At 28.4% G+C, this 27,530-nt stretch overlaps 1 protein-coding gene across 1 annotated transcript in view; it reads left to right on the top strand.

Moving 5' to 3' along the window:
• The window catches only part of LOC107442359 (ras-related protein Rab-22A-like), a 47,714-nt gene that overhangs the window by 10,488 nt on the left and 9,696 nt on the right, over positions 1 to 27,530 (top strand). The window contains exons 2-3 of the mRNA XM_016055909.3: positions 21,235 to 21,322; positions 24,426 to 24,495. Of these exons, the coding sequence (XP_015911395.1) occupies positions 21,235 to 21,322; positions 24,426 to 24,495 (158 nt within the window). The remainder of the gene's footprint in view (positions 1 to 21,234; positions 21,323 to 24,425; positions 24,496 to 27,530) is intronic.

Here is a 27,530-nt window from a genome sequence, read left to right as displayed (position 1 = left end):
TTGATTAAATGATAAAAACATGGCTTGCCTAGAACAAAAACATGGCTTGCCTAGAACAAAAACATGGCTTGCCTAGAACAAAAACATGGATTGCCTAGAACAAAAGCATGGTTCAAGGTTGTAGTGAATTTCCACAATATTGTGATTGATAGTACCACTATTAGGGTTTAAACGTAAGCAATTGAATTAAAAGTGTAACATATAATATAATCATTTGACAATAGAAATATAGAAAGTATATATACTCAGAACGATTTTTTTTTGAAAATTATAATATGAACAAAAAAATTCTGAGTTTTGACAGGAAACAATCAGGTCCATTTTATTCTAGAGTGGAATTTTTCAATCAGTTTTGTGTACCGTTAGAATCAATTCGAGTAAAAACGAATTATCTGATTCGCGGAAATTTTATTTTGTGCTCAATCTTCAAAATTTCATTGCTTGAAATTTTTCATACATCGATAAGTAAAGCAAGTTTTTTCAAAAAATAATGTTTACTCAAGCAAATAATAATTTTTGGAAAAAAGAATTTAATTAGTATCAAATCTAAAAATGCTCTTAATATTTTTTAAAAAAGATTCTTATATAGAAGGAAAATAATTCGACCTAATAATAAATATTTGGTGATAAAATTACAAAACGAAATATTTAATATTTGAATGATTTATTGAATTATTTAACATACTGAATTTTTTTATATATTAAATTATTTTATATATTGAATATTTTTATATATTGAATGCAATTTAATAAGTTTTGATTCCTAATTAGATAGAAAAAAAGTAAATATCATAGAATGAACAACATTAGATTTTTCAATTCTGTTTAAATATACTTTTTATGCTGTTTGTGTATTTATTATATTTAGTAAAACTATAAATAAAATATTAGCAAAAATATATTCAGTATTTTTTAATTATAAAAAAATAGCTACTAAAAAAGCAGTTCAATTATCAGAATTATATTTGTACTAAATTATAAAATAAAAAAAAAGCAGTTTGAATTTTTTTTTCCATTCATAATTCAAAAGTTTATGAATAATTGATCATGCAAATTAAAAAAAATTCAACGATAAATAACTGTTTCGCTTAGATCTAAATAACTGCAAATAAGTGCAAATTTGAAAAATTATTGTTTGGAAGTGAGCCGTGTTTGGATTAACTTTAACGCAGAAAAAGACGCCGGTGTTTCATACTAATTTCATAAATATAAATTATTGATGTACTAAATATATTTTCTTCATTTATTTTTGCCAAAATTAATACAAAATATTGAAAAAGTATGAAGAATTTGTATAATAAAAATTTAAGAATGTTTTTAAAGATTAGTAAAAGAAACTATTATTTTCTGTTCTTAATAAATTTTCAAAAAAGACAGTGACTGCTCCTGCTGAGCTGTGAACTTTTTTTAATAGTACTTAAACCGTAATAAAATAAAGATAAGTATTTGAGTTTCGATCACGTGTAATTTTTGGTTTATTTTTATAATGCTTACGTCAAAAATGAAAAGAACTAATAAATTAAAGATAATAATATTAGTAAACTATAAATATAATTGGTCTTTTTCTTTTATATGTCAAACACTGAAGAAGTTGTTATTTTAGGATATCACCTTATTTTCCGTTATTTTTAATGATTCATTTTGAAAAAAAAACGTGCTTTCGTTAGGTTTGATAAAACTGAGTGAAGATTTCATGATAGTTTAAGCTTTTGTGGAAAAAAATAAATCAATGAAAAAAAATGATTCCAGAACCTGAATTCTTTACAACCGATTAATTATTACGTTAAAGATGCAAATCTAGTGACTAATAGAAAAATAATTTAATTTAATTTTAAATAGTATCAAATACAAAAATATTCTTCAAATGTTTTTGATAAAGAATTTTAGTTAGAAAAAGGTGAATTTCACACTATGTTCAAGTTTTGGTGCTGAAATTGCAAAACGAAATATTTAATATTTAAATGATATATTAAATTATTTGATGCATTGATGCATTTGATGGATTGATATATTTGATACATCGATATATTTGATATAGTGAATGTAATTTATTAAATTTTGATTTCTTATTAAATAAAAAAATATTGAATATCATAAAATAAACTCAAACTTTAGATTTTTCAACTCAGTTTAATTATGCGTTTTATACGATATGTGTATTTTTAAGAGTGTTTTTAAAGTATTAATAAAAAAAAAGCTATTACTTTCCAAGATGAATAAACCTCTTAAAAAAGACGGAGGCAGCTTCTGCTGAATTGTGGACTTTTTTTAATAGTTCTTAAACCGTAATAAAATACGTTAGTACTTGGTTTTCAGTCACACGTATAGATTTAGGTTTTTGTTATAGATACTATGTCAAATATTAAGAGAAATAACAAACAAATAACAATAAGCTCAGTAAACTATAAATATTATTGGTCGATTCCTTTTAAATATCCAACACCGGAAAAGTTGTTATTTTAAGATATCACCTTATTTTTCGTTATCTTTAATGATTCATGATAGTTTCAGTTTTTGTTGAAAAAAATCAATCAAAGAAAAAAACTGATAAGCGAAACTGAATATTTTACACCCAATTGATTATTACGTCAGAGATGCAAATCTAATGACTAATAGCGCGAGGCACTTCAAGTACTTAATCGAAAGAGTTTTTTTCTTACTTTTTTTGAGCCGATATCTGTATTAAAGAATTTGAGATATTTTTCTTTTTAATCTTTCACCACTTATTTTTTATAAATATCTTCACTAAATACGTATGATAGTTTGAAAAGAAGCATTTATAGTATGTTAAGAGGCTAGTTAAGAATGTGCTAGGAATTCAATAAGTAATTTCTAGTTTTAGTATAAATATTTTTTAGCTTAATGAAGAAACCTTTCCGTATATTTTTGAAAATATCTAATTTTTCTTCCACGTTTTTTTGAATTTCAATCAAAAATTTTTCCAAGAACAAAATGCTATTTTTAAACAAAGAAGCAAAAATTTTGGAAAATTATCGTACTGTACGGTAATGATCTTTCAGGTAAAAACATTCAAAATTCTGGTAATAAAACTAAAATATACGGTATTTAAATCATTCATTTGATAATTTTTCCGTTCATATGGTAACGGTTTACTGGAAATTTTGATGTTCAAAATTATAGTTCTTAATACTACACATTTATTACTACTACACATTTATTAACCCCTTAAATGGTGGAAATTTCACCGACCGAATAAATGGTTTTTATGCCATGTTCTAAGGTATCATGATAAAATTTTCCAAATTTATCACGTATTATAAAACCGTATTTCATTGTTCATTTTACAAAAATCATTACCAAAGTGCTTTGGTAAAAATTACCGACCTTTTTGGCGTTTCCATTGAGCCAGAAACATGGCATATTTTACCATATTCTGGTAGTTTTGATCATACTTCTTTTCTCAGTGTTTGGTTCCACTTCTCTCTGGTTCACTTATGGTATAGCAAGTTTCAATTTAACTCCATATGGAGGTTTTACTAAAGTATCACAATATTATGGCTAAAGGTTCACAATATTGCTTTAAGATTTAAAGTTGAATTGAATTTTCGAAAAGTGTGTTTAACGCATGCTGATTTCACTACGTTAATGTATGTTAAAATGCACTATATTAACATATGTTTAGCATATGCTGATATGCACTAATTAATGCTGATATCCAATTAATTGCTCAGCTGTTTCATAATTTTTAAAAAAAATTTTTTTCGAATAATAAATATGGTTTAGTTTTTCCATTGGCAAAATATTTAAGCCAAATGAGAAAAAAATATGATGCCAGCATAGTTTAATATAATTGTTTATACAATCAAAATATTTTACCCATGAATTGAACTGTTTAAATACCTCTTGGTCTCAGTGGTTTACTATCCATTAGTTTTGTTACTACTTAAGCGGTTTACTATTTTAGTCTTGTATGGTTGTTTATATATAGAGTCTGATAAAGAACGTATATCTTGCCCGAAGGATGTTGATTGTATTTGATGAATTTAATGAAATTCGTTTTTGATAATTTAAAATCAGTATTTTCATAATAAGAAATATTATTGCAGAAATCCAATTTTTAATAGTATACAGGGCCTGACATAAAAGAAATTGTCCGCATGGAATAGTAATATTACAGATTCTCTATTTTATTTCTATTTATCATTATAAGTCCAGTCCTATAAGCTTTCCTTTTTCGAATAAAAATTTATTTTTAGTTTTTAATTTATTTTAATTAGTCGTAACCTTACACTATAAGATAATTGGCTAGTTTTTTAATCGAAAATCAAATTAAAATGATTTTCCAAAAATGTTGACTGAAATCTCACAAATGAAACAAATTTAAAATTTAGGCTGAAAATTTAACTGCAGTTTCAAACTCAAATTCTAGCCATGTGCAAAAATTTTAGAGAATGTGACTTCTGTGAACTAAATTGTTTAATTATCATCTGCCATCTTATAGCCTGTACATTAACATAACACGCATATTGCAATTTGGTATCAACCAGCTTTGATTTAGAACCTTATTCTACAGTTTTACATCCATGAAGCATTGCTAAAAATGTGGATCAAAATGTTGAATTCTGAGACAAATCGATACCAAAGTATGCCTCAATGAAATGCTTGACAAAAATAAAATAATAGAAATAGAGCAAAAGGTCTTATTGTGTTAAAATAAGAAATTCTCGTATTCAACCTTGAATATATGTTAAGAAACAGTACGAGAAAACAGCTGTGAAAAATAAACAATTCCTTACAATTACAGATCGATCGTGTATAAATTAATAAAAAAATAATAAAAGGGCAACTGGATATTTATTCAGAAACCTTAATGAATAATTTGTACGATAACCACTTTGCATGAATTTTTCCTTTACCGGTTTTATAATTAAATACAACAAAACGTATTACTTAGGTTCATTATGTAGATTAATATTTATACTAATTTAACTAACTTTACGCGTGGTATATACCTGTGCGTCATCAACACGCGTGTTGCAATTTGATATTAACCAGTTCAGATTCAGTGTCTTATCATTAATTTCTATTATAAGGCACACTGTAAGAATTTTGATTCTAAAATTATGTTAAAATAACCGACAACAGTCTAATTAACCATATAGTTTACGGTAAAGAACATTTTTTACCTTTATGGCCTTGATACCGCTTACAACTAGTATAGCTATAAAACTATGAATACAAAACTATACGGTTTCTTAACCATTTTCAACTAGCATAATTTCGAAGCTGTAAAAAGAAGTTTTACTGGGCATTGGAGCTAGGCTTTCAGGTAATAGGCATTGGAGTTAGGATGTGGTTGAGTTGTGTTTTATCAAATGAACTGTGGAATGTGTTTTAATTAGTCAATCTGGTTGTTTAACCTATCGCAAGAGATGAGAAATACTAGACTTTCTTATTTTAAGCAGCTTTTTGGTGCTGCCATCAATGCATGAATTAGAGTATCGTATTCTAATAGTCCAGGGAACAAATTGGGGAGTGCAGGACACTGGAAATTCTTCGTGAGTTGAAGGGAGTGGAGGAAATATTGTGGTGTCAACGCTGGGACTTGAACCTTCGTTCTGCCAGTCATGAGATTGATAGATTAATCCTCTCGGTTATAATATGTAGCCAGCTGTAAGCAATTAAGTGGCTTTATTAGGTGGGCCTAGGTTGTGCGATAAAATTCTTGTTGTTTTACCGTATTTGATGAAAGCAGTTAATAAACGGTTTTTCACGCAGTTAACAGTTTCAGTATCATTTTATTTTTGGTTATTCGATTGTTTTGTTTGTATATGGTAAAATATCAATTAAATAAATTGTTTTTTTTTTGGGTGAAATTTCTAACTGTGTATTGTCTAATAAAGTACGATTCAAAATGATGAATTCCGCGACAAATCAATATTAGAATATGCGTCAATGAAATGCGTCTTGAGAAAAAGAAAATAATAGAAGTAGCGGTTTCTTCTCAAAAGGTCTTATTGTGTTAAAGTGAGCAATTCTCACAATCAACCTTGAATATATGTTAAGAATCAGTACGAGAAAACAGCTGTGAATAATAAACAACTCAATATTTACAGATCCATCGTGTGTAAACTAATAAAAAAACTACAAGAGGAGCAACGAGATATTTGTTCAGAAAACTTAATAAATAATTTGTACGATAACCACTTTGTATGAGTTTTTTTTCCGGTTATATAAATAAATACAGCCAAACATAATATTTAGTTTTACTATGTAGATTAATATCTTAACTAGTTTTCTAGCTAATTTTACTTCAATATGCATTTAAACCCCTCAGGAACGACCATTCTCTATTCCTCAGTACAATAGTCGTTAATGGAGGTTGGTCGCTCTTAGGGGTTAACTCCATTGGTTTCAAAATGTTATCGGAGGTACCTGATTCTTTACAAACGTTGTTGGTGCGGAAATGCCTCTTGTGTTTGCTTCATGAAAACCAGATCGATGAATAAAATTTAGGGTCAATAAAAATGATCCTTACTGATATAATTATGTGTAAAAACAAATTTACCAATTTAATACTATTTTAAAAAAATATTTATGTTTTTTTGTTTAAGTTGGTATTTAATTTTAAATCATACAAATTAGTTAGCTTTAAATGATGAGAAGAGGTTTATTTGCATGAAATGCTTAGTTTTTTCTGAAATTACTTTTTTTTTCTAATTTAACTTTCAACTCTATGTACCCATTATTCTGTGCTTGATACTTTAAAAATCTATATATGTTTTTACCAACAATTTTTATTGAATATAGAAAGATTTAAATTACACTTGAAATTATTACAACAACAGCAACACTTTTTAATACTAGGTAAATGTACCATTTAATACGATAAGGAAAAATAGTTTTCGGTTAAACTTGCTTTTCAGTTTTGTATTTTCTACTAAATGTGTGGTAATAATAACTATAATTTTGATAACCAGAATTTCTGGTAAACCATTATCATATGAATAGAAAAATTACCAAGTTAATAGATTAAATGCTGTATATTTTGGTTTTACTAACTAGAATTATGATTTTTTAAATCAAAAGCGTCATTATCATTTTTTTTGTGTATCATTGTTAGCATATGCATTTACTAACCATAAAGACCAGTGTTTGCCAAACTTACGAAGCTTCTGAACTACCGAACCGTTTTTAAATCTTACTTTGAGTTACCAACCAGAAGAATTAACGACTTTTTTTTCTGTTAAAAATCATACATTTGGTTAATCAGGTCAATGGACGAAAAAAGTGGAATCAAAGTTAACCAACCGGATCTTTAACGCGATCAACCAAAAATTTCTCCGGGAGCTACCAGTAGCTCGAGATCGATGGTTTGGTAACCACTGATTTTGACGATATTAGCTTTTAATGGTTGAAAAACGAAGTCCAAAGTTTTGTTCTTATAAATTTATTTTCAATTGCTGGCCTATATTTTTGGTCGTAATGATTCGGTTTGAGCTTATTAACATAAAGACAAGAAATACAAGATCTGAAGTATGTAATGAAATGGAATGATATTTCTATGAAGAATGTTTTTCTGTTGAATGTTGCTTTAAATTTCAGCTTAAAATAAAATAAAAACTTTTATGAAAACTAACTGGACCCTATATTTTCTAACCTGATTTCAGTTATGTCTAAAGCCAAATCTTTAAGCGAATCTTATCAAAAAGAATTTCCTTTCGTTTCTTGCATTTAGTTGAAAAACGTCGTTTTACATAATCTGCTATAATATAATTTCAAACGCAAAACATATACAAGCATTTAAACTTACTAAAAATTATATTTTTAGTAACGTGATATATTTTTTTGAGGAAGGAACCGTCATTTAAAAAATAAATCTACACAGAGAAGAAAAATTCTGGTACAATTATCATATTGTATGGTGATGGCATTTCTGGTAAAATAAGCCATAATTCTGGTAAATAAATACAAAATATATGGTATTAAAATAATTCATTTGATAATTTTTCCGTTCAAATTGTAACGGTTAACCAGAAATTCTGGTTTTTAAAATTATAGAAATCTTATTTCCACACATTTAGTAAAAAATACAAAACTAAAAAGTAAATTTAACTGAATAAATGGTTTTTATGTCCCGGTCTGAGGTATCATGATAAAATTACCAAATTTTATCAGGTAATACAATACCGTATTTTATTGTTCACTTTACCAAAATCATTACCAAAGCTCTTCGGTAAAAATTACCGAGCTTTTCGCCTTTCCCATAGAGCCTGAAGAACGGTAAATTTTACCATATTCTGGTAGTTTAGACCATAATTTTTTTTCTCCTTCTAGTATTAGTCTTTTCTTCTAAATTAACGAGAGAACCATAGTCATATTGCTATCGTAAAACAAATAAGGATCCGTATTCTTTCCCAAAATACCAAAAATACGAAAGTCTTGAAATTATTATTAGGACTAGTTAAAATGAGATTTCTAGTCAGTTTTGTCGAATTTTATATTGTAAATGAACGAGTTTGGTTTAATATTCATTGTGTTATGCTGGTTATATTGTCTTATTTAAAAGAAAATATGCAGTTTATTTCAGTTGTCTTTGCTTTGACGGTTTTCATATTGAATGCAGTTGAAATATATACTCTAAAATATTCCGAAACTTTCCAAAACATAGTAATTTAACTTTTTTTCAAAAGAATATGACATGCTTGACAGTTTTTTCTAACAACTGAATCGCCGGCGTGGTCTGACACGCATATATATTGTATCTGATTAGGAAGAGAGCCATTTACTTTTTTAGTGCATACAATTTACACCTTAGGATGAAAAATAATATTTGCGCGATATTACGTCAAGCTTCGCAGCTAGTGATTTATGCGTCTCAACTCTGAAAGGAATTCTCAGTTTTGCTCAAGAAAAATAAAGCAGTAAAACTTTATGCAATTTTATTTATAGTTACATTAAATAATCATAGAACATCCTAGAATCTCTGACTACCATTGTTCAGCAATGATGCCTCGTTGTGTGTTATCTTTACTGTCTCCAAGGTTGATGCTTGACAGAAGTATAAGAAAAGTGTTTCATTCATAATCCATAGAGAGTTTTAGTCCACATAAGATAGTAAATCATTGGTAATATAATCCTACTGTTCTACTAAAAAGATACATACATTCATTACTATATGTGGCAGACGAATTCGAAATATTCTTAATGGAAGAGAAATAACTATTTTAATAGGTAATTCCTGACATTTAATGCATTACAACAATACAGTTTTCTATTCGCTTCCAAATAAGAACGCTAATCAACTAAGAATCTACCAAAGAAAAAGATGAAAGATTACTGTTGACTTGCTTTTTACAAAAGTCAAAACTATATATTTTCACTGTTGTTTAAAATTAAGAGAATTATTATATTTGGTCAATTATCTCCAGAACCACAGAGCAGATTTTAATAAAATTTGGTTTGAACATAGGTTGATATTATTCAAAAATAATAACCATTCAACAGTCATAATGCATACGCATGATTGTGCATAACACTCTTTAGAGTCGGATAGTATCTAAGAGTGGTTATAGAACAAAATTAAAAAAAATGATTTATTAGGTTGTATGGCCTCTTTCGTACAGATATACATATCTCACACTGTGATTTCATACGTGAAATAAGATAGTCAATGAATAACTGAGGCAGTTTTTTCCCACTCGTTCAGTAATGCTATTTTCGGACGTTGGATGGTTCTCGGAGAAGTTACGTGCTGCAATTGACCTCCCTATAGCGTACCAGACATGCTCTACAGGGTTGAGGTCTGAATATCAGCCTAGCCTTGTTTCCTTTCTATGAAAGTACCTCGAGAGTCAGTGGTCAGGCTGAAGCGGGACTCATCAGCGAAAAGAACATTCTACCACTGATCCAGACACCAATTTTAATTAAATATGCATCATACCATCCTTAACGGACTCTTCTGTTGGCAGAAGTCACTGGGAGGGAGACAGCAGATCTTCTTGCAAACAGCCCTCTCTCATAAATCCTTCTGAAAACATTAGCCCTTGAAACTCGGCTTCCTGCTGCGTCATAGAGAGCTGAGAAGCTGTAGCATCGCTGTTATGCCTCGTTATAATTGACAAATACCGATCTTCATTAGTTGTTGTGGCTTTTGGCCGACCTTGACCAAGCTTTCCCTCAACTGTTTCCATAAAAAGCACACAACGCTGGGTGTTAAATGCAATTCTCCATAAATCTGGATTTGAGACTGGCCTGCTTCAAGTCTTCCTACAATTCGACACACCATTCTATCATCTAAATATTGGTGGTTACTCCTTCTTGTTGTTCGAAACTAAATTAAAAGAATCAGCTAAGATGGCCAGAAAAAAAAACCCCGAGAAATTTGGCAAGGTGTGAGAGCGAACGAAATGCAGATTTTTTCATGTGCGCTATTTGCAAAAATCTATTTCTCTACTAGTTCCGCACATAGGCACGTATACGCTTTCGTATTCGACGCACAAGATTTACATCTTTGTTTCAAAGCAGTAGTTTTACATTTCGCTCAGTTATTTTCAGGATATTCAACAAAATATGATATTTTTCTTAATTTTGATCACCAGTGCCCAATTCAGAGAATTGGCTTAAGTTTACGCACATCTAGAAGCGTATCTGACCATTTATGCCAAGTATTAATGTACAAGGAGAAATAGATAAATTGATAACTGTTTGTATAGTTTTTATTCAATAATGATGGGTAACCATGACTCAAAGAAGTTCTAGTTTTATTGCTTTAGCTGCAAAATATATATATATTTATCTTTCATTTTGTTATGACGGTTGGAAATGTTTATTATTTGACTTTGGCTGATCACTATGGCAAATCTATAAATTTCTAAAATATATCTACTCTACTTACACTGCATTCATCTCAGTATTTATAAGAAAAACTACAGTATAAATGTTAGTAAGAATTTATAAATTGATAAGATCAGATGACTACGAAGTTTTTTTTTTTTAATTATTATTAGTCTAATTTTAATAATATTTAGATTATATTAATAATATGTAAATCATTTTAATAATATAATTTTACTATAAATATTATTTAAGTACGTATGAAAATATCGTTCTAATACGTATTTTGTAACAAACAAGCGCTTTTTTTCATTTTTTTGAACTAATAGCGGTAAATTTTATTCATACTATATGTTACACTTTTATATTTAATTATAAATTCTTTAAAGCCCATAAACTATAAAAAACTCCGGATTAAATTACGATATAAACTTACTTTAAATTTAGGTGTATCATTCGTAAAATGAATAATCTGAATAATAGTAATATTAATGTAATTGTACAGTATCAGATGAATTACAAATAAAAAAAAATTCCACCAAGTGTATAGAATCGAGAATTATCAAACATTTTCCGAAATATTGCTTAATAATCGTGAGAAGCATTTCAATATCACGCATATTTAGTGTATTTCATTTGCTCATTTAAATTTCTGTAATCTTGAAAGAAGATAGTGAATGACTTTACTCTTAAAACTCTTTTCTTTGCAATAGTTTGCCGCTTTTTATTTCGCTTTTCATGAATTTATTACAGTTTCCACACGGAAGAGAAAGCAGACAAAATTACTGTACTGTACGGCAGTGATAAGTCTGGTAAAAGAAAAAAGCAACATAATTCTGATAATAAAACCAAAATATTCGGTATTTAACTCATTCATTTGGTAATTTTTCAGTTTATATGGTAAAGGTTTACTGGTAATTATTGTTCTGTTTTTCAAAATTATAGTTCTTATTATCACACATAAAGTCGAAAAAACAAAACTGAAAGTCATATTTTATTGTTAATTCTACCAAAATAATTACCAAATAGCTTTTTTAAAAATCACCGAACTTTCGTGTTCCTAAATCATGGTAACACGGTAAATTTTACCATATCCTAGCAGTTTTTACTATATTTTTTCTCGGTGCAATTTACCTCAAACATTATTAGTAAATGAAACAACATTAAAAGTTTAATGCTAAACAAACACTATGTTTTTGGGCTCTGCTCTTTGTTTTTTTGAGAGGTGTTGAAATTTTATTGTTTTTACTCTCGTTAAAGGAATATATATAATAATAATAGTAAATTGATTGATTGATTACTAATTGATCATACTTCATAATTCTTTTTTATTTTCATAATACCTAATTCTTGGGTCAGAATTTTTAAAATCAGCTACCGTAACCTTTATAGTTAATAGCTTTAAACTTTATTATCCAACATGAAAATACAGTTTCATAAATTAAATTTTCCCACACCTCCCCCCATGACTTCTTACATCTCAAAAAATTAGGTAAATTTGATTTTTGATGGCTTGTTATAATTTAGATTTCTCAAAATTATGTCAATTTTACAATATTTTGGGCAAAAATTACGACTTGAAAAAGATTTGAACTTTACTCGTCTTTTCACAATTAAATTACAAGGCCAGTTTGATAGACGAGTGTCAAAATAAGTTTTATTTTGCTTAATAAGGATAATGGCGGAAATTTTCATAATTTTTTCTGACGGAGATTTTGGGTCTAGTTTTGCAAAAAATTATAATCTTGAATTTTTTAAAATTATATATATATATGTATCTGAAGAAAATAAATAATATTTTTTAAGAAAGGTATCCGAAAAACGCCAATCAGATATCAATGGATTAAAAAAAGTAAAAAGATATTCGCTCTTAAATGCTATAGTTTACATATTTTAGAATATATCTAAAAAGTTATATTTTTCAAAAGAAAACTGAATTTCTTGAAAACATGAAAAGTACTAAAACTGTAAAAATTTTTAAACCTAGCTATTACATGTTTATAAATATTTCTGTTATCTATTCACTTGAAATTACTGGTTAACGAAAAATGATTTTTGATTGCTGCCTTGTTACATTCTAAATAGCGGAAGAAAATTACGAAATTTTTCAGAATTTGAGAAAATATGTGGAACTTTGTTTGCTCAACGTAAAATGATTTCGCACCTGTTTATTATGTAGATACACAAGCAATGAAAGCGGTAAATGAAAATAAGAATGCTGTTCCGCCGCTTAATTAAAAAAATGCAGTCTTTTATATAAAATTGTCGTTGTGAATATTTCACAAGATAAGAAAATAGGAAATAGGTTTCTAATATGTAGTGCTTTACTTAATTTTAATATTTATCCTTAGCCTCTTTTTGCAGAAAGCTTTTTTGCAGCTTCCTTTTGCTTCTTGGCGATGCAGAACTAATAAAATTATTGGTAAAAAAATTATTTTAGATAAAAAGAAAACCAATAACTAAACATAGATTTTTGGTGATACTCATTTGACGCCATGATTCAAAACTACATAAATTATAAAAACGGACCATGCAATCTTGTTAATTTTTTTCATATAATGTCGTAGCTTCATTGGCCATATAAAATTGAACTCATTTGATCAAATGCACTGAAATAATAATGTATAAAAAATTAAAATATTTTGGAATATTTGGTAGACGGATCATGGGTTAGATTCCTTTTGCTGTGAGGCTAAGCATGAGTGGTTTTCGTGGTTTTCCTCAAAGCAAATGCGGGTTATTTCCATCAAAAAGTCCTACACGAAGGCAAATTTCTCCCAATACTTGGTCTAGGAGTTACCTTGTCTTCTGGATTGGGGTCAAACATTGGTAGTCGTAAACTCTAAATTGCGTCGACTGTTCAACTATGGTTACAAAATAAAATGCACTGGCCTAGAGCCGCAGTTGCTCAGGTGATAGTGCGTTTACTTTCCAATGAGCTGACCCAGGTTCGAATCCCAGCTGTGGGAGGCTGATGCGAATTCTTCACCCGGATCGCACCGACCACAGTCCTGACTTAAAATATCATCAGTGGTAGACGGATCATTGGTTAGAATCCCGTTACCGTCGGACTAACCATGGGCGGTTTCCGATGATTTCTTCTCCATGCAACGCAAACCCGGGTTCGTTCAATCATTAAATCCTTCACGAAGGCTATTTTTTCCTAATGCTTGATCCAGAAGTGATCTTGTCTTCTGGATTGGGTTCAAAAATATAAGGCTACGGAGTTGGTAGTCGTACACTCAGAATTGGATCAGCTGTTCAAAGCTGCTTATTAAATAAAAAATGAAATCCATTGACAATCACGGCAGATGTTGTCAGTGTTGTTTGTGACTTTGAATAAAGAGCTCATTTCTTCTGTTTTCGATATAATTTATTATTTTTTTATCACATCTAAATTTAAATAGCTACAAGATTTGGATTAAAATTAACTAATAATCAATTTTATAATTTTTAATGTTATGTTATTTGATTCGCTACAACTGACTTGTTAAACTAGATTAGATGACTGATAAACAGTTTTTTAGACAGCATCATTTCACCGACAAATATATTGTAACTAAAATGTAAAATATTTTGAAATTGCATGGTTAAAATAAAAGAATTTGTCAAATAAATAGTCCACCGATAGTAAAAGTTGATTAGTTTGAAGTAGATAGTTTTTATGCCTAAACCTACATTGGCATTTTATTGAAGACATATTACTATTTGCATGTACTTAAGGAAGACTTAACATAACACTTAATAAACACATTACTTGCCTCTAATCTGTATTACTTCAGCTTGGGTTGGTTAAATACACACAATTAATGTGATATGTTTGCTTGTTCCAAGCTGGCAATTTTGAGACTTTCTACTTATTATTTTTTTTTTAAATAATGGGCGATTAAAGGAAAAATCAGCATTTATTTAAAAAAAATTAGCATCAATAGAATTATTCTTAAAGGGACGAAGAGGATACTTTTAACTCGAGGAGAGAGAAATAAATTTAAGAATTTGTTGATTGGTCTGAAGATGGGGATGAATTGCTATTCAAAATATTTAGACAAAAAATGGAGATTAGATAGGGGAACTAATTTTTTATTCTACTTATGCAAATACTTGATATTGCCTAATTCGGGTGTGATAATTTCAAATCTGAAATTAGTTTTGCTTCTAAAGCTACAGATTTTTTTTAAAATAACATTTTAGTCTATTTTTTGCCAAAATGTACAAGTTTAAAGATGCAATATGTAAAATACAAACTTCTACGGGAGTTAGGGAACATCATAAGGATTAAAACTGCATAGAAACCCATGCATGAAAATGTCCTCATACGCAGCTAGGGGTGCATCCTTATAATGACCTTTTCAGAAGCACACGAAGAAACAGTTCATTGCATATTAGGAAAGCCCCTCTAGCTGTGTATGACGACATTTCCGGGCATAGGTTTCTAAGCAATTTTATTCCTGATGATGTACCTCAATTCCCCTGGAAGTTTGTCGTAACATTTCCCTGTTATATACAATGTTTTTTAACATTCAGCATTTTAATTAAAAATTGACTAAAACGTCATGTAAAAACATGGAGCTTGGAAAGAGAAGCCGATCGCAGATTTGAAATCAGCGACACAAAGTGTCTAAGATCTGTTAAAAAAAAAGTCTCATGCCACAAAAAACAAAACAAAAAAAAAATTCTTCCCTAGTGCTATTAAAATATAGTTACAGTGAAAATTTTTAACATGAAATTCCCCACCGGAAAAATTTGTTTTTTATTTATTATTTAAAAAAAAAGATTTAGCAGTTTTCGAGTGTTTTTCAAAGGACCAATGAGGACGCATTTATCGAGGAATCGAGAAAACAAAACAAATGGTTTTTTAAAAGTGCTTACAAAACAGAATTACAAATTTTTCAATTAATATAAATATGTCAAAATAAATTATTATAATTAAATAAATGAGCAATAAATCTATAGGAAAAATTATTGGTTATGGTTCTCACTTCTCAAATTAACATCCAGCTTTAAGTTTTTGATATATTGGTAGGAATTGCGTCGTAGCATTTTAAGACACAGAACTGAAATCTACTTATTATTAGTCATTATTTGCAAATCCTTAAATATTATTTATGACATGACTCAAAATCACGTTACATTTGGCCATTCCTTAAAGCACATTTTTGTTCTTAAGAGTTTTATTTCAACGGATATTTATAATAGGTTTCAATGATCTACTGTTGAAATTTGAAGATTTCGAATAGAGATATTGAGAGGTAGCAATTTGATGAAACTTTGTGCAGATAATTGCAGAAATTCCGCGTATTCCCCGCAAACTATGAAAAAAGTTGAGAAAATGTTAAAATAATAGATACAAATTAAAGATAAAATAATATCATTTTATGTAATTAACTTTTAAAATAAACACTTGGCAATATCTTACTGGGAAGACGCAGTCTAAAAATTAATTTTCTCAATATTTTGCGTGATTATTTATCATATATTTCGTAGCATACTTCAAAATAAGTTATGTATCTTCATGTTAGATAATAGTTCTTTGACTAATGTAACATCTCACGCATAATACTATTTCGTTTGACATTATGTCGTAATATTTGGTGTAAGAAAACCCGACGAAAATGGTAAAAAAAAAAGCTTCATGTGTGTGACGCACATAATTTGAAATCTTATTCAATTTTTAGACACGCAAAAGTGCTTCGAGAATAACGATTCTTTGTTGGATTTCAAATAAATTTCATTTTTATTTCCATGCTTTACAATAGTCTCACTATACCTTAGGTGACATTTAAAAATTGTAATTGATTTTATCTATTCAACTAACTTCTTGAAACTAGTGATAACACTACTCTTTAAAAATTATATGAGAGAAAAGAGGAAACGGCGAATTAGTTAATTAACGCAATTGTCAAATTTTATAGTATAGATACATCATCAATGGCTGTTTACTTTAAATCAATCGATATTGCGATTTCTTATATCAAGTGTTCTTTTAAATATTATACCAATGATATTAATAGTAAACCAATGATTTAAATAGTATACCAAATTTTCTCCAAATACCTGTACTCTGTGACTGACCACAGGACTTTCGATTCCATAGATTTTACGAGCATGTAAATTGCATGTACTTGGTGTGTCTTAGCGGAGTCGAGGATCGAACCCCGGTCCCTCCAGACTAGATTCCGATTCGCTAATAGTGGGCTACCACGGCTCGAATCAATTCTTTATTGATGAATTAAAATGAATCCTCAGAAACTTTAAATTTTGATTTAGATCTCTTTTGCAAGAAATAAATATTTTTCAAATAGTGCACTTTTTCAAATAGGTTCCTTTTTTAATAGATCCTCATTCAAAGTGTAATTTTATTTTTACTTTAAACAACAATACTTCAGTTGAACAATTACGCATATACTATTATTATGAAAATAAATGATTAAAAGTAATAATAGATACATTTTAATTTTTTTTCGATAAAAATACTTTTTTTACAACAGAACGTTAAGTAAAAACACTTTTTCTAAGTATTTTTATTTTTGAGTTCATTGAAATAATATTGCTGCTTAAATATTTAAGGAAAAGCTGGAGCCTAATTTTGAGATTAAATTTTGAATATATACTAAAAACTTAGATTCATTATTATACAGAAAAAGAATATAGGGAGTTTAAATTATAAAATAACCAATATGCAATCAAAACTTTACTTATTGAATTACAAAACACTTTTTGATGATATTGTATTGATTTTTGACTTTCTTTCACAGTATACTTCCAATTTTTTTAGTTTTCTGTACCAGTATTTAGATTAAAGGAAAATATTACTCTGTTATTTTTAAAATATTTTAGAGTGTATATTTTTAAATATTTTTTTTTTGCAGCATGCCCATTCAAGAACGATTCCTTAAATGAAAAAAAGGGAAATTATTTCAAATAAGAACGATACATCTCATACTTCATTGTGTAAACGTTAATTTAGGTAGAACTAGCCTTCGCAAACTTTGAATCGCGTTTTCTCATAATGGCTTTTTTCATACTTGCTGGTTGTGTAGTTCTCACAATTTTTTATACAAATAACTTCAAAATCATTAGTTTGGTTTTTACTTCGAATACGCTTTCGATATAAGTAGGATATTTCTTATTACATTTATAGTTTTTGTAAACTTAAAAAACTTTCAATAATATGCAGCCATTTCGCAACAATAACTTTGAAAAAAATTATGTACAAAGGAAAACAACTCAATAATATGATTGATATTAGGATTTAAACGAGTTCGATTAAAAATTGAAATCATCTAGAATAATATTAATCGACATCTTCAGCGACCTATTGTTGCAAAATAAAATTCTCAGGTCTGTTTAGTTTTACGATTAAGCTAAGAGTTTTACGATAATATTCAATGCTAAGATTCAAGACGATATGCATCTCATAGATGAGATCGTAAATGTCGTGCTACGGGGTTTACATTTTGGTATACAACAAGCGATAACAAACTACATTAAAAATGGAACGTTTATATCCAACCAATTTTATTTGAAACAAATCCATAAAAACATTTAATATTTACTCTTGGAGATATATCAAAGCTAAATTGATTGCGCTGGGGAATTTATTTCAATGTAAAGGCTACGCGATCTGTTTTCTGTCCTTGCACCTGCGACAAATAAAAATGATGCTGTGACGGACTTGGTTGTTCTTTTACGCTCTTCAGTGTCAAGATCGAGGTTTTTATGTCTCAATGTCAAACAATGTCAGCATCTCACCTTTAACAATGACCAACCATTCTAGGCGAGTCAAAAAAAACAAAGAATGGATGTACACAATATTAAATTTGCTTCAAGGTGATGTTTATGATAAGTTTTGATCAAAACGATATAAACTTCTACCTTTCACTTTCAAGGCTTTTTTTTCTTCTGAGTCACTCCTAACACATTGTGACAGTCATTCACGACAAGTAGTTAATGAGCTGTTTTACATTACCCAACTTTTCTTAGCTGCTGATTCTTATTTTTTTTTGACGGTGAAATATGTAAAAAAAAAATTTCCAAAATAAAATGAAATGTCACTGTGATAGAAAATACATAAAAAAATATTTATTTTAATTTCTTAATATTTGAAAGACGATACGAATTTTTTAAAATTTAATTTTGATTAAATTTCTTATAAAAATGAAATTAGACATTGCACACAAAAATTATCTAAAATTTATGCTATTATAAACTGATAAAAGATAAGGCTAATAATAAAAACATATATCAAAAGTAATTAAAACGCTGCACGTAGAAAAGGAGTTCTATTTAATTAGCTAATTTCAGGGATATTAATACGTTAAGAAACTTAGTTTCTTAAGAATATTAGTACCTAAATATCTAGCACAAAAAAAGTCTAAAATTTATACTATTACTATCCGATAAAAAAAGTAAGAAAACATTTAAAACAAATAAATTAACTGATTACATTGTAATTCTCTAAAAAATATGAAGTATGACAAGCAAAAAACGGTTTTTATTTTGTCTGTAAATTTCGAGGCTGGACAATATGTTACATAATATGTTAGTACTATATCTTTTGAACAACACATTGAAAATAAAATTTAGCTGCCAAAATACTGAGTATCAATAAAATTTTAAAAACATTTTTGCATTGATGATTTCAAACCTTAAATTACCATTTCACTTTAATCTAACATTCAAATACAGATATGATGTTTTTAAAAATAACATCTGCAAACGTTACATGGGATCATTAGCCTAAGGTCAATGGAATCTGCAAACTTGATTTAGTTGAAACTCAAAACATTTCTTTTTGTCTTGTTATAATAGAAATAAATGTTAAGAAGTTAAGCCCGGTGTAGAAATTGCATCGAAACATTTTCTTTTAGTCTTACATGTAACCAAAATTACTTTTTCATTTGATTCACTATGTTAGTAGAAAGAAGGATTTTTTTTTAAAACTACAACTACATTTTCCTTTTACATTAACTATGTCTGTAAAACCTTTTTTGCTTGCACTGTGAGAATTTTCATTCTAAAATTATGGTAAAATGACAGGCAACAGTCTGTCCATCCAGTTAGTCATAAAGTTTACGGGAAAGAACGTTTTTCACCTTTATGGTTACAAAACCGATTACAACTAGCATGATTATAAGACCATGAAAGCAAATCTATGTGTTTTTTCTAATCATTTACGAAGAGCAGGGTTTCAAAAGTGTAAAAGAGAAATTAATCTAGGCATTGGAGCTAAGTTTTTCGTTAGGTAATGGGCATTGGAGAAAGCAGGACACAAATTGGGGGGTGCAGAACACTGGAAACTCTTTCTGTGAAAGGAATGAAGGCAATATTGTGATGTCAAAGCTGAGACTTGAATCTACGTTCCGTCGCGCATGAGACTGACAGATTAGTCCTTTCGGCTATAATATGTACCTAACTACAAAGTATTAAGTGGCTGCGTTAGAAGGGCTTAGTTGGTGCGATAAAATTTTAGTTGTTTAACAGTATGAAGTAAGTAATAAACGATTTTTCTCACAGTTAACTGTTTGAATACCATCTTATTTCTGATTATTTGACTGTTTTTTTTAAATATGGTAAAATAACAATTGAATAAATTGTTATATAACCATTTTTTCCGAGAAATTTATAGCAGCATGCTATTAACGGCAGCTATCATTTAAACCTCTTAAATTTACGATTGCGCGTAATTTATAACGAAAATTTTATGTACTTCGCAGTTTTTTAAAAAAAAGCGTTAACGAACATCTCTGATTATTCGCAAGTAAATATTATTAAAATTGTATTAAAAAAGAATATTAAAATTTTACTATCAAGATTTTATTATTGAAATTCTATTAAAGAATAATATTGAAATTTTAGCAAAAAAGATATTTTCATGTGAGATTTTAATAATACTTAGGATAATTTAAAAATTTATTTTTTTCAATTCTTGAGCTAAAAAGATAAAATTTCACATAAAACTACGTTTCTATTTATTACCTCTTTTATATTTATTGTATATATAGCTGTATTATATATTTGTTCAAATGTACTATATGTGTTTTGAATTGATAACTGTATGTTTTGATGCAGCGTTTCATATTGTGAAGTATGTAATACAATTTCAATCTAAAGAATACATAAATTTATTAAACTAGGTATTTCATACTATGAACAGGCATACTTATAACATTTTAAGAGAAATTGTGATTCTTTGCTGTATTCTTCTCACAAATTTATTTAGCACATTGACAAAATTTTTTAGGGATAACACTTTTATCAATTTTTTAAATGTTATCCGACCAGTTTTTTTTTTGATGAAATATTAATCATTTAAGAAATAATGAAATAAATGACTATGCATTTGCTTGTAATCAGATACTCTAAATTGAAATATATTATATTTTTCACATTGTAAATTACTATGGATTATTTGTAACAAAGTCTTCTTTTTTTAAGGAGTAGGCAAGAGCACAATGGCATCCAAATTTGACAAAAATGCATTCTCTAAAATTGTGAAAGGAACGGCGATAGCTAATTTTAACATGTAAGTAGTTAATATTCATATGTATCTTATTTGTATGATTTTTAATGATATTATTCTTATGTATTTGTTATTTTTAGACGACATAATAAAAAACTAAAAATCAACCAAAAGCAACACACTAACCCGATGTTTTAGCGGTTCCAATTTATGTTTTATAAATAAGTTGAAAATTCATGTATATCATAAATATCTTGTGTATCATGATACCAAATCAAATACTAGAACTAAATATGTTTTTAAGTAAGATTCATGAATGTTTTATAAATGAATTCACGAACTCGATTCATGAATAGATTCCTCATGAATTCATGAAGGAAAAGCATACATTCATGAATAGAACGTGAATGTTCAATTTTGAACAAGATCGGAAGGGTCATCGGAAGGGAAGGGAATTTGTCAGCGTACGTTTGAAAGATTAATGAATTAATTAGTTAAATGAAGGTAAGAATGAAAAAACGACTTGTGGGATGAAAGCTAAGATTGTTCGATTTCATTTCACTTAGCTCTTTTTTTAGCTATAAATTCCTAAATAATAAAACGTTATATGAATCATAAAATGCTTATTTTTTAAGTAGTAAATTTTATATTTTAAGGAAAGTACGTTTGATGAATAAATGAAACTGTTACTTATTACAAACTTATTTAGGTTTTTCACGGAATCGTTTAATGACTTAAAAATAAAAAAATTTATTTTACAGTTCTTACACAATGCACAATACTTCAAATGGCTGCTTATTCGGTATTGATGCTAGTTGTCAAAATGGCTATGTTCAAACTGATACAGCTCATAAGCATAATCAACAGAATACAACTAATAATTAACAACATACAGTTTATCATACAGACATAATAGCTTGCTAAACTCATTTATACGAGTAAAAAGCTCAATAGTTGAAAAATATACAACAGGTAATGCAAGCATAATAAATTACAAAATTTATTTTTATAAAAATTATTTGGATTATATATTTTATGTAATAGCAATAAAGAATACAAATTATATTAAAACATTACTGTTCTCAAAGGTATTAACAGCCTTGAATATGGTGACATTTTATCCCTGAAAACGGAAAAACTAACAATAATACAGATAAAGTTGTGCATCTAAATCTTTCTTTTGTTAAAGTTTTAGTCACTTAATATTGTAAATCATTCAAATAACTTGTTAATAATCAATTGCAAAATTTATTTCATAAAGTTTGTTTAGATTATGTGATTTTATATAATAGCAATAAAGAATATAAATTATATTCAAACGTAACTGTTGTCACCTCAAAGAAATTAGCAACCTTGAATACGGTGACATTTTATCACTGGAAACGGAAAAACTAACGATAATACAGATAAAGTTATACATTTAAATATTCCTTTTGTTAAAGTTTCAGTCACTTAATATTGTAAATCATTCCAATAACTTGTTGTGTCGCAAGGTAAAATTATTTTACAAAAGATGTACCTAGCTTATGTTTAGATTAGCACTCAAGTATGACGCGCGCGTGTTCTTTAAAGCTTAAAATAGAATAGTCGGTTTGTTTTTGCGTAATTGTTAGTTAAGACGTGAATCTGTAAGACGCATCGTTTCTTACTCCTAAATTGTTTTTGACAATACCATTTTATTCATTGCCTGAAGTATTGTGTTCTTTTTATTAAATGTTTTTGAAAGTGCTTCGTTGTTTTCATTTGTTGTACACAAACATAGATGTTTCATATAATGTTTAGTACAGGATGAACATAAAATAAAGTGAGGTATTTAAAACTCAAAATTATTTGATGTACTGAGATAGATGCTAAAAGGAAAAAACTATTGATTAAAGCTGAACAGTAGTATGCGATTTAATAAAAAAATTTTTTTTATTAGAGTCGAAATTTACCAATAGGAAAAATTTGGGGACTTCAAGCATAATCTGTTCAGTAAATGAATACATATTTGTCCACTGAAACAATATATTACTCTTTATTAATAAGGAATATTTATTGTTATTTAAATCTGTGGCTCTATATATCTGCTGTTCTGATGCTCTAGTTGTATATTAGGTTAGAAACACCAAATATTTTTTATCAGTAACTTTTAGTAATTTTTTTTTTTTGGAAATTGAAACCGCATATTCTGCTGAGCATGTGCGCTAAATGATTAAACACTCCTCCCTGTATACTCCACGAGTTAAGGGGCTCTAAAAATTTCCCATTATCTTACGTACACTCGGTTTTTAAAATTAATTAAACAATTTTTCTGTTAAAAGATAGAGCCCTAAGAACTGTGCTAGGTGCTTGATCAGCGGTCAAGGTTGCGTGATGTGTGTTCATAATATTTATGTTTTTAAGAAATTTTACACTATTGTACAAAAAATTTCTTTGTCATAGCCTACACGGGGAAAAAGTTCTGGTAAAATTACTGCACTGCATGGTAACAACATATCTGGTAAAAAAAACATAATTTTGGTTAATAAAATCAAAATATGCGCTACTTAAACCATTCATTTGGTAATTTTTCTTCTCATATGGTGGTTTACCGGAAATTCTGGTTTGCAAAATTATAATTCTAATTGCCACATATTTAGTAAAAAATACGAAACTGAAAAGTAAATTAAACCGTATAAATGGTTTTTATGCTTGCTCTAAGGCATTATTATAAAATTATCGCATCTATGAATTTTATCACATATTAAAACCATTACCAAAGCACTTCAATTATTACCAAAGTGTTTCGGTAAAAATTTCAATGTTTTTTAGTGTTCCCTAAGAACCAGAAATACGGTAAATTTTACCATATTCTGGAAATTTTCTTCGCACTTTTTTTTCCTCAGTGTGTATATTAATTGAGAATGTAACATTGAAAAATATTCACAATAGAAATTAAATATAATATTTAGACTAAAGTTTGAGACAGAACTAAATCTAACAAAGCGTTACAATTGTTTCATCAATGACATTGAAACCCATTGAAAAGGGATAGTTAGGAACAAAACGGGAAAAATCCGAAAAAGATGTCACAGTTTTTTGCTCTCTTCACAATTATGTCTTTGTTTCAAAATTGCACTATTTCTGTTTAGATTATACAAACACATTACATAAAAAATTGCAAATTTTTTCTTATATTTTTCAGGGTAATTGGAAATTACAAAGTTGATCTACAGATTTGGGATACTTGTGGAGAGGATCGTTTTAGATGCATGGTAAGCACATGACTACTAATTGTAAAAATTGTATGCAAAACAATTAACAATTATTTATAAAATTTAAAAAAAAATAATTTTTTAATAAAACATGAAACTTTGTGTTTCCTATTAATATTTTTTAAAGATTAATAAAATATGACTATTTAGGTTTAGGTTCGCGAAATAAAGTTTTAGTAACCTTTATTTGTAATGAAATGGAATTACTGTTCATTCAAGAGTGATGCTAATTATACTAAGTGAAAATTTCAAATCGATAAGCTTAGGAGTAGTTGTAAAACTTTATTTACGTCGCACTAGAGCTGCACAATAGGTTAATTTTATTTTATTTCATATTTTATAACCAGCGTTAACAGCCGAAAAATTCTTAGTTTACGACTATCAATGTTCAACTCGGAAGTCATGCAATTTTTAACTCAATCCAGAAGACAAGAGAACTCTTGGATCAAGTATCGAACGAAATTTGCCTTCTTGGAGCACTTTTTGATGGAACTAACCCGCATTTGTGTTACATAAAGAGAAAAACTGCGAAACCTTCCCATGTTTAGCCTGACGGCAAGGAGACTCTAATCCATGATTCGTTTACCATTGAGGATATTTTCAGCCAGCATTGTGGTCAATGCGAATTCGTGTCAACCAACCATAAATGGGATTTGAACCTGGGTCACCTCATTGGGAGGCGATCTCTTTACCACTTGAGCCACCCTGGCTTACACAATGGGTTTTTGGCGACGGTCTGAGAAACATCCCAGAGGATTATCCGAAAATATGCCATTACAATTTTGATGCTTAGCAGAGGAAATGGTTCCTACGCTTTGGTAGCACAACGCTCTGCGTGCGAAACCAAGCACTTAACGGTAGACAAGTTTAACGAGGAATGATACCTCGCATCTTTGGATTCTTCACAGGTTGATCAAAGTGGGCACCCACCCGCACACTGACTGCAGCCAGTGATACTTGACTTCGGTGATCTACAGGGAGCCACGTCTTATTTATGATCAGTCCAACGTGGAACTATAGATAGGGATGACTAAGATAAGATGTTTTAAGTTTAAAGTATCAAATTCAAATTTTTATAATTTTGTTAAAAAGCCAAATTAAAAGAAATTGTTTCAGTTATTTTTTCTTATCATATTAAACTACAAAACAAGAAAAAATTTTCATTCATATCAATCTCTTTTTTTTCTAACTGTCATTATAATCTGGTGACGAATACAATTAGTCTATCTCTATTTTTTAATGTCGAAAAAGTTGGGTTTTGTCCGTCAAAAAATGTTTGAAATAACTCTTATTTGTTACGTTTGGGCTTATTACTTAACATATTTCATAATATGCTTTTCTAACCTTTTCAAATCATTACGGTTAAATTTAAATTAAAATCTGGATAAATAAATTTGAATTTTACAAATCAACTACTTTCCTTCAAATGACGCTTTATTTCTCCCTGGACAGACAAAATGCTTAAAGATAAACAATTTTCCAAAGTTTTCTAACGTTTCCTCATATTGATAAAAGTGATAAAACATTTCTTTTTGTTTAAATTTATTGGATTCAATAAAAATGTCACCTCATTTTATTGACTATTGTAGACGATTTACAACTAACTAAGAAATTTATTGTTGATTTTGCTAAATTTACTTTAAACTCAGACTGCGCTGTTCAAATAATTTTTAAAACTATTGAAGCCGCAGTAGTACAATCGAGATTTTTTCATCATTTGTTTGTTTAGTTTCAAAATATTTTAATAACCTATTTGTTCGGATTAAAATGTCATAAATTGTTTTTGCTATTACTCTGTTCAAGGCTTTACTTATCATAAGTGTCAAACTGATTAAATGGATTTACAATTCCTTTTGTTAAAAACTTGGCTTTAATGTTTACAATTATTGTTTTATACTATAAAATAATATACAGTTCTTTCTAAGTCTTGAAACTACATTAAATTTGACAGAAAAATATTTTGTTTAATATTTACTTTTTGGTTCTATCTAAAATTGTGCGAAATTTAACATCTTAAATTCTAAAACAGCTGAAAAAATTTTAATAGCATTTGATGCTGATTGAATTTTCCCTTTCTTACAAAGGAGTTTCTTTAAGATAGAGTAATCAATGCACCTAAATTTTTGTTTATTCAAATACATTTTAGAAAATTCTGGAATAAAAGAATGATGTGTGATAATCAATTATCTACATAGTCTTGTTTATGGAGATATTGTCACAAAGTTTACACGTATTGCATTGAACATTCGGCAATTATGAATTATACGAAAATGCATCTCTTCAATTTACTTGACAAATATCACAAAAAACCTGCTTTGGAGTAATTTATATTCTTATTAAACGATGTTTAACATATTAAATTATATTATCAACTTATTATTAATATAATGGTAGACACCTTGTTAAATACTTTTCGATAATTCATTTTCTGTTCAAAAAAAGAGATATATCTTTATTTCTTACAATATTGATTTTTTTTAAAATATACTTTTTCGTAATCAGTGCAAAGTAGATAAAATTCCCTGTACTTCCAATATTCTATGTTCTAATATTCTATGATAGAAAGTGTTAAGAAAATTTGCTTCATAATGAATGCCTTTAATTAATATTTTTGAAATCATTGTGAAAGATTAAGCAAACTTTATATACACAAATCATGAAAAACCATTGAACTTTTCTAGTGGAACGGAAATTTATTCGCATTTCATTTGGGACAGCTTGTAAGCTTCTTTCCATATTAAATTAGTTTAATATTATTTTAACCCTCTTTGAGCTTGCAGACCTCAATAATTCATTGAGAAAAAAATAGTTTCGTCAAAACGACCAGAATATGATCAAATGTATCGTGTTTCTGGTTTTATGGGAGCACCAAAAAACACGGAATTTTTTACCGAAGCGCTTTGGTAATGATTTTGGTAAAAATAACAATAAAATATAATTTGATAACAAGTGATAAAATTTAATAAATATGAAAAGATTTTGCAATTTTATCATTATTCTATAGAGTATAACTTAAAAATCATTTTTTCGGTGAA

Source organism: Parasteatoda tepidariorum, chromosome X1, assembly GCF_043381705.1.
Source record: "Parasteatoda tepidariorum isolate YZ-2023 chromosome X1, CAS_Ptep_4.0, whole genome shotgun sequence".
NCBI lineage: Eukaryota > Metazoa > Arthropoda > Arachnida > Araneae > Theridiidae > Parasteatoda > Parasteatoda tepidariorum.
The sequence above is the reverse complement of the archived record's forward strand: the minus strand, read 5'-3'. Positions and strand labels throughout refer to the sequence as shown.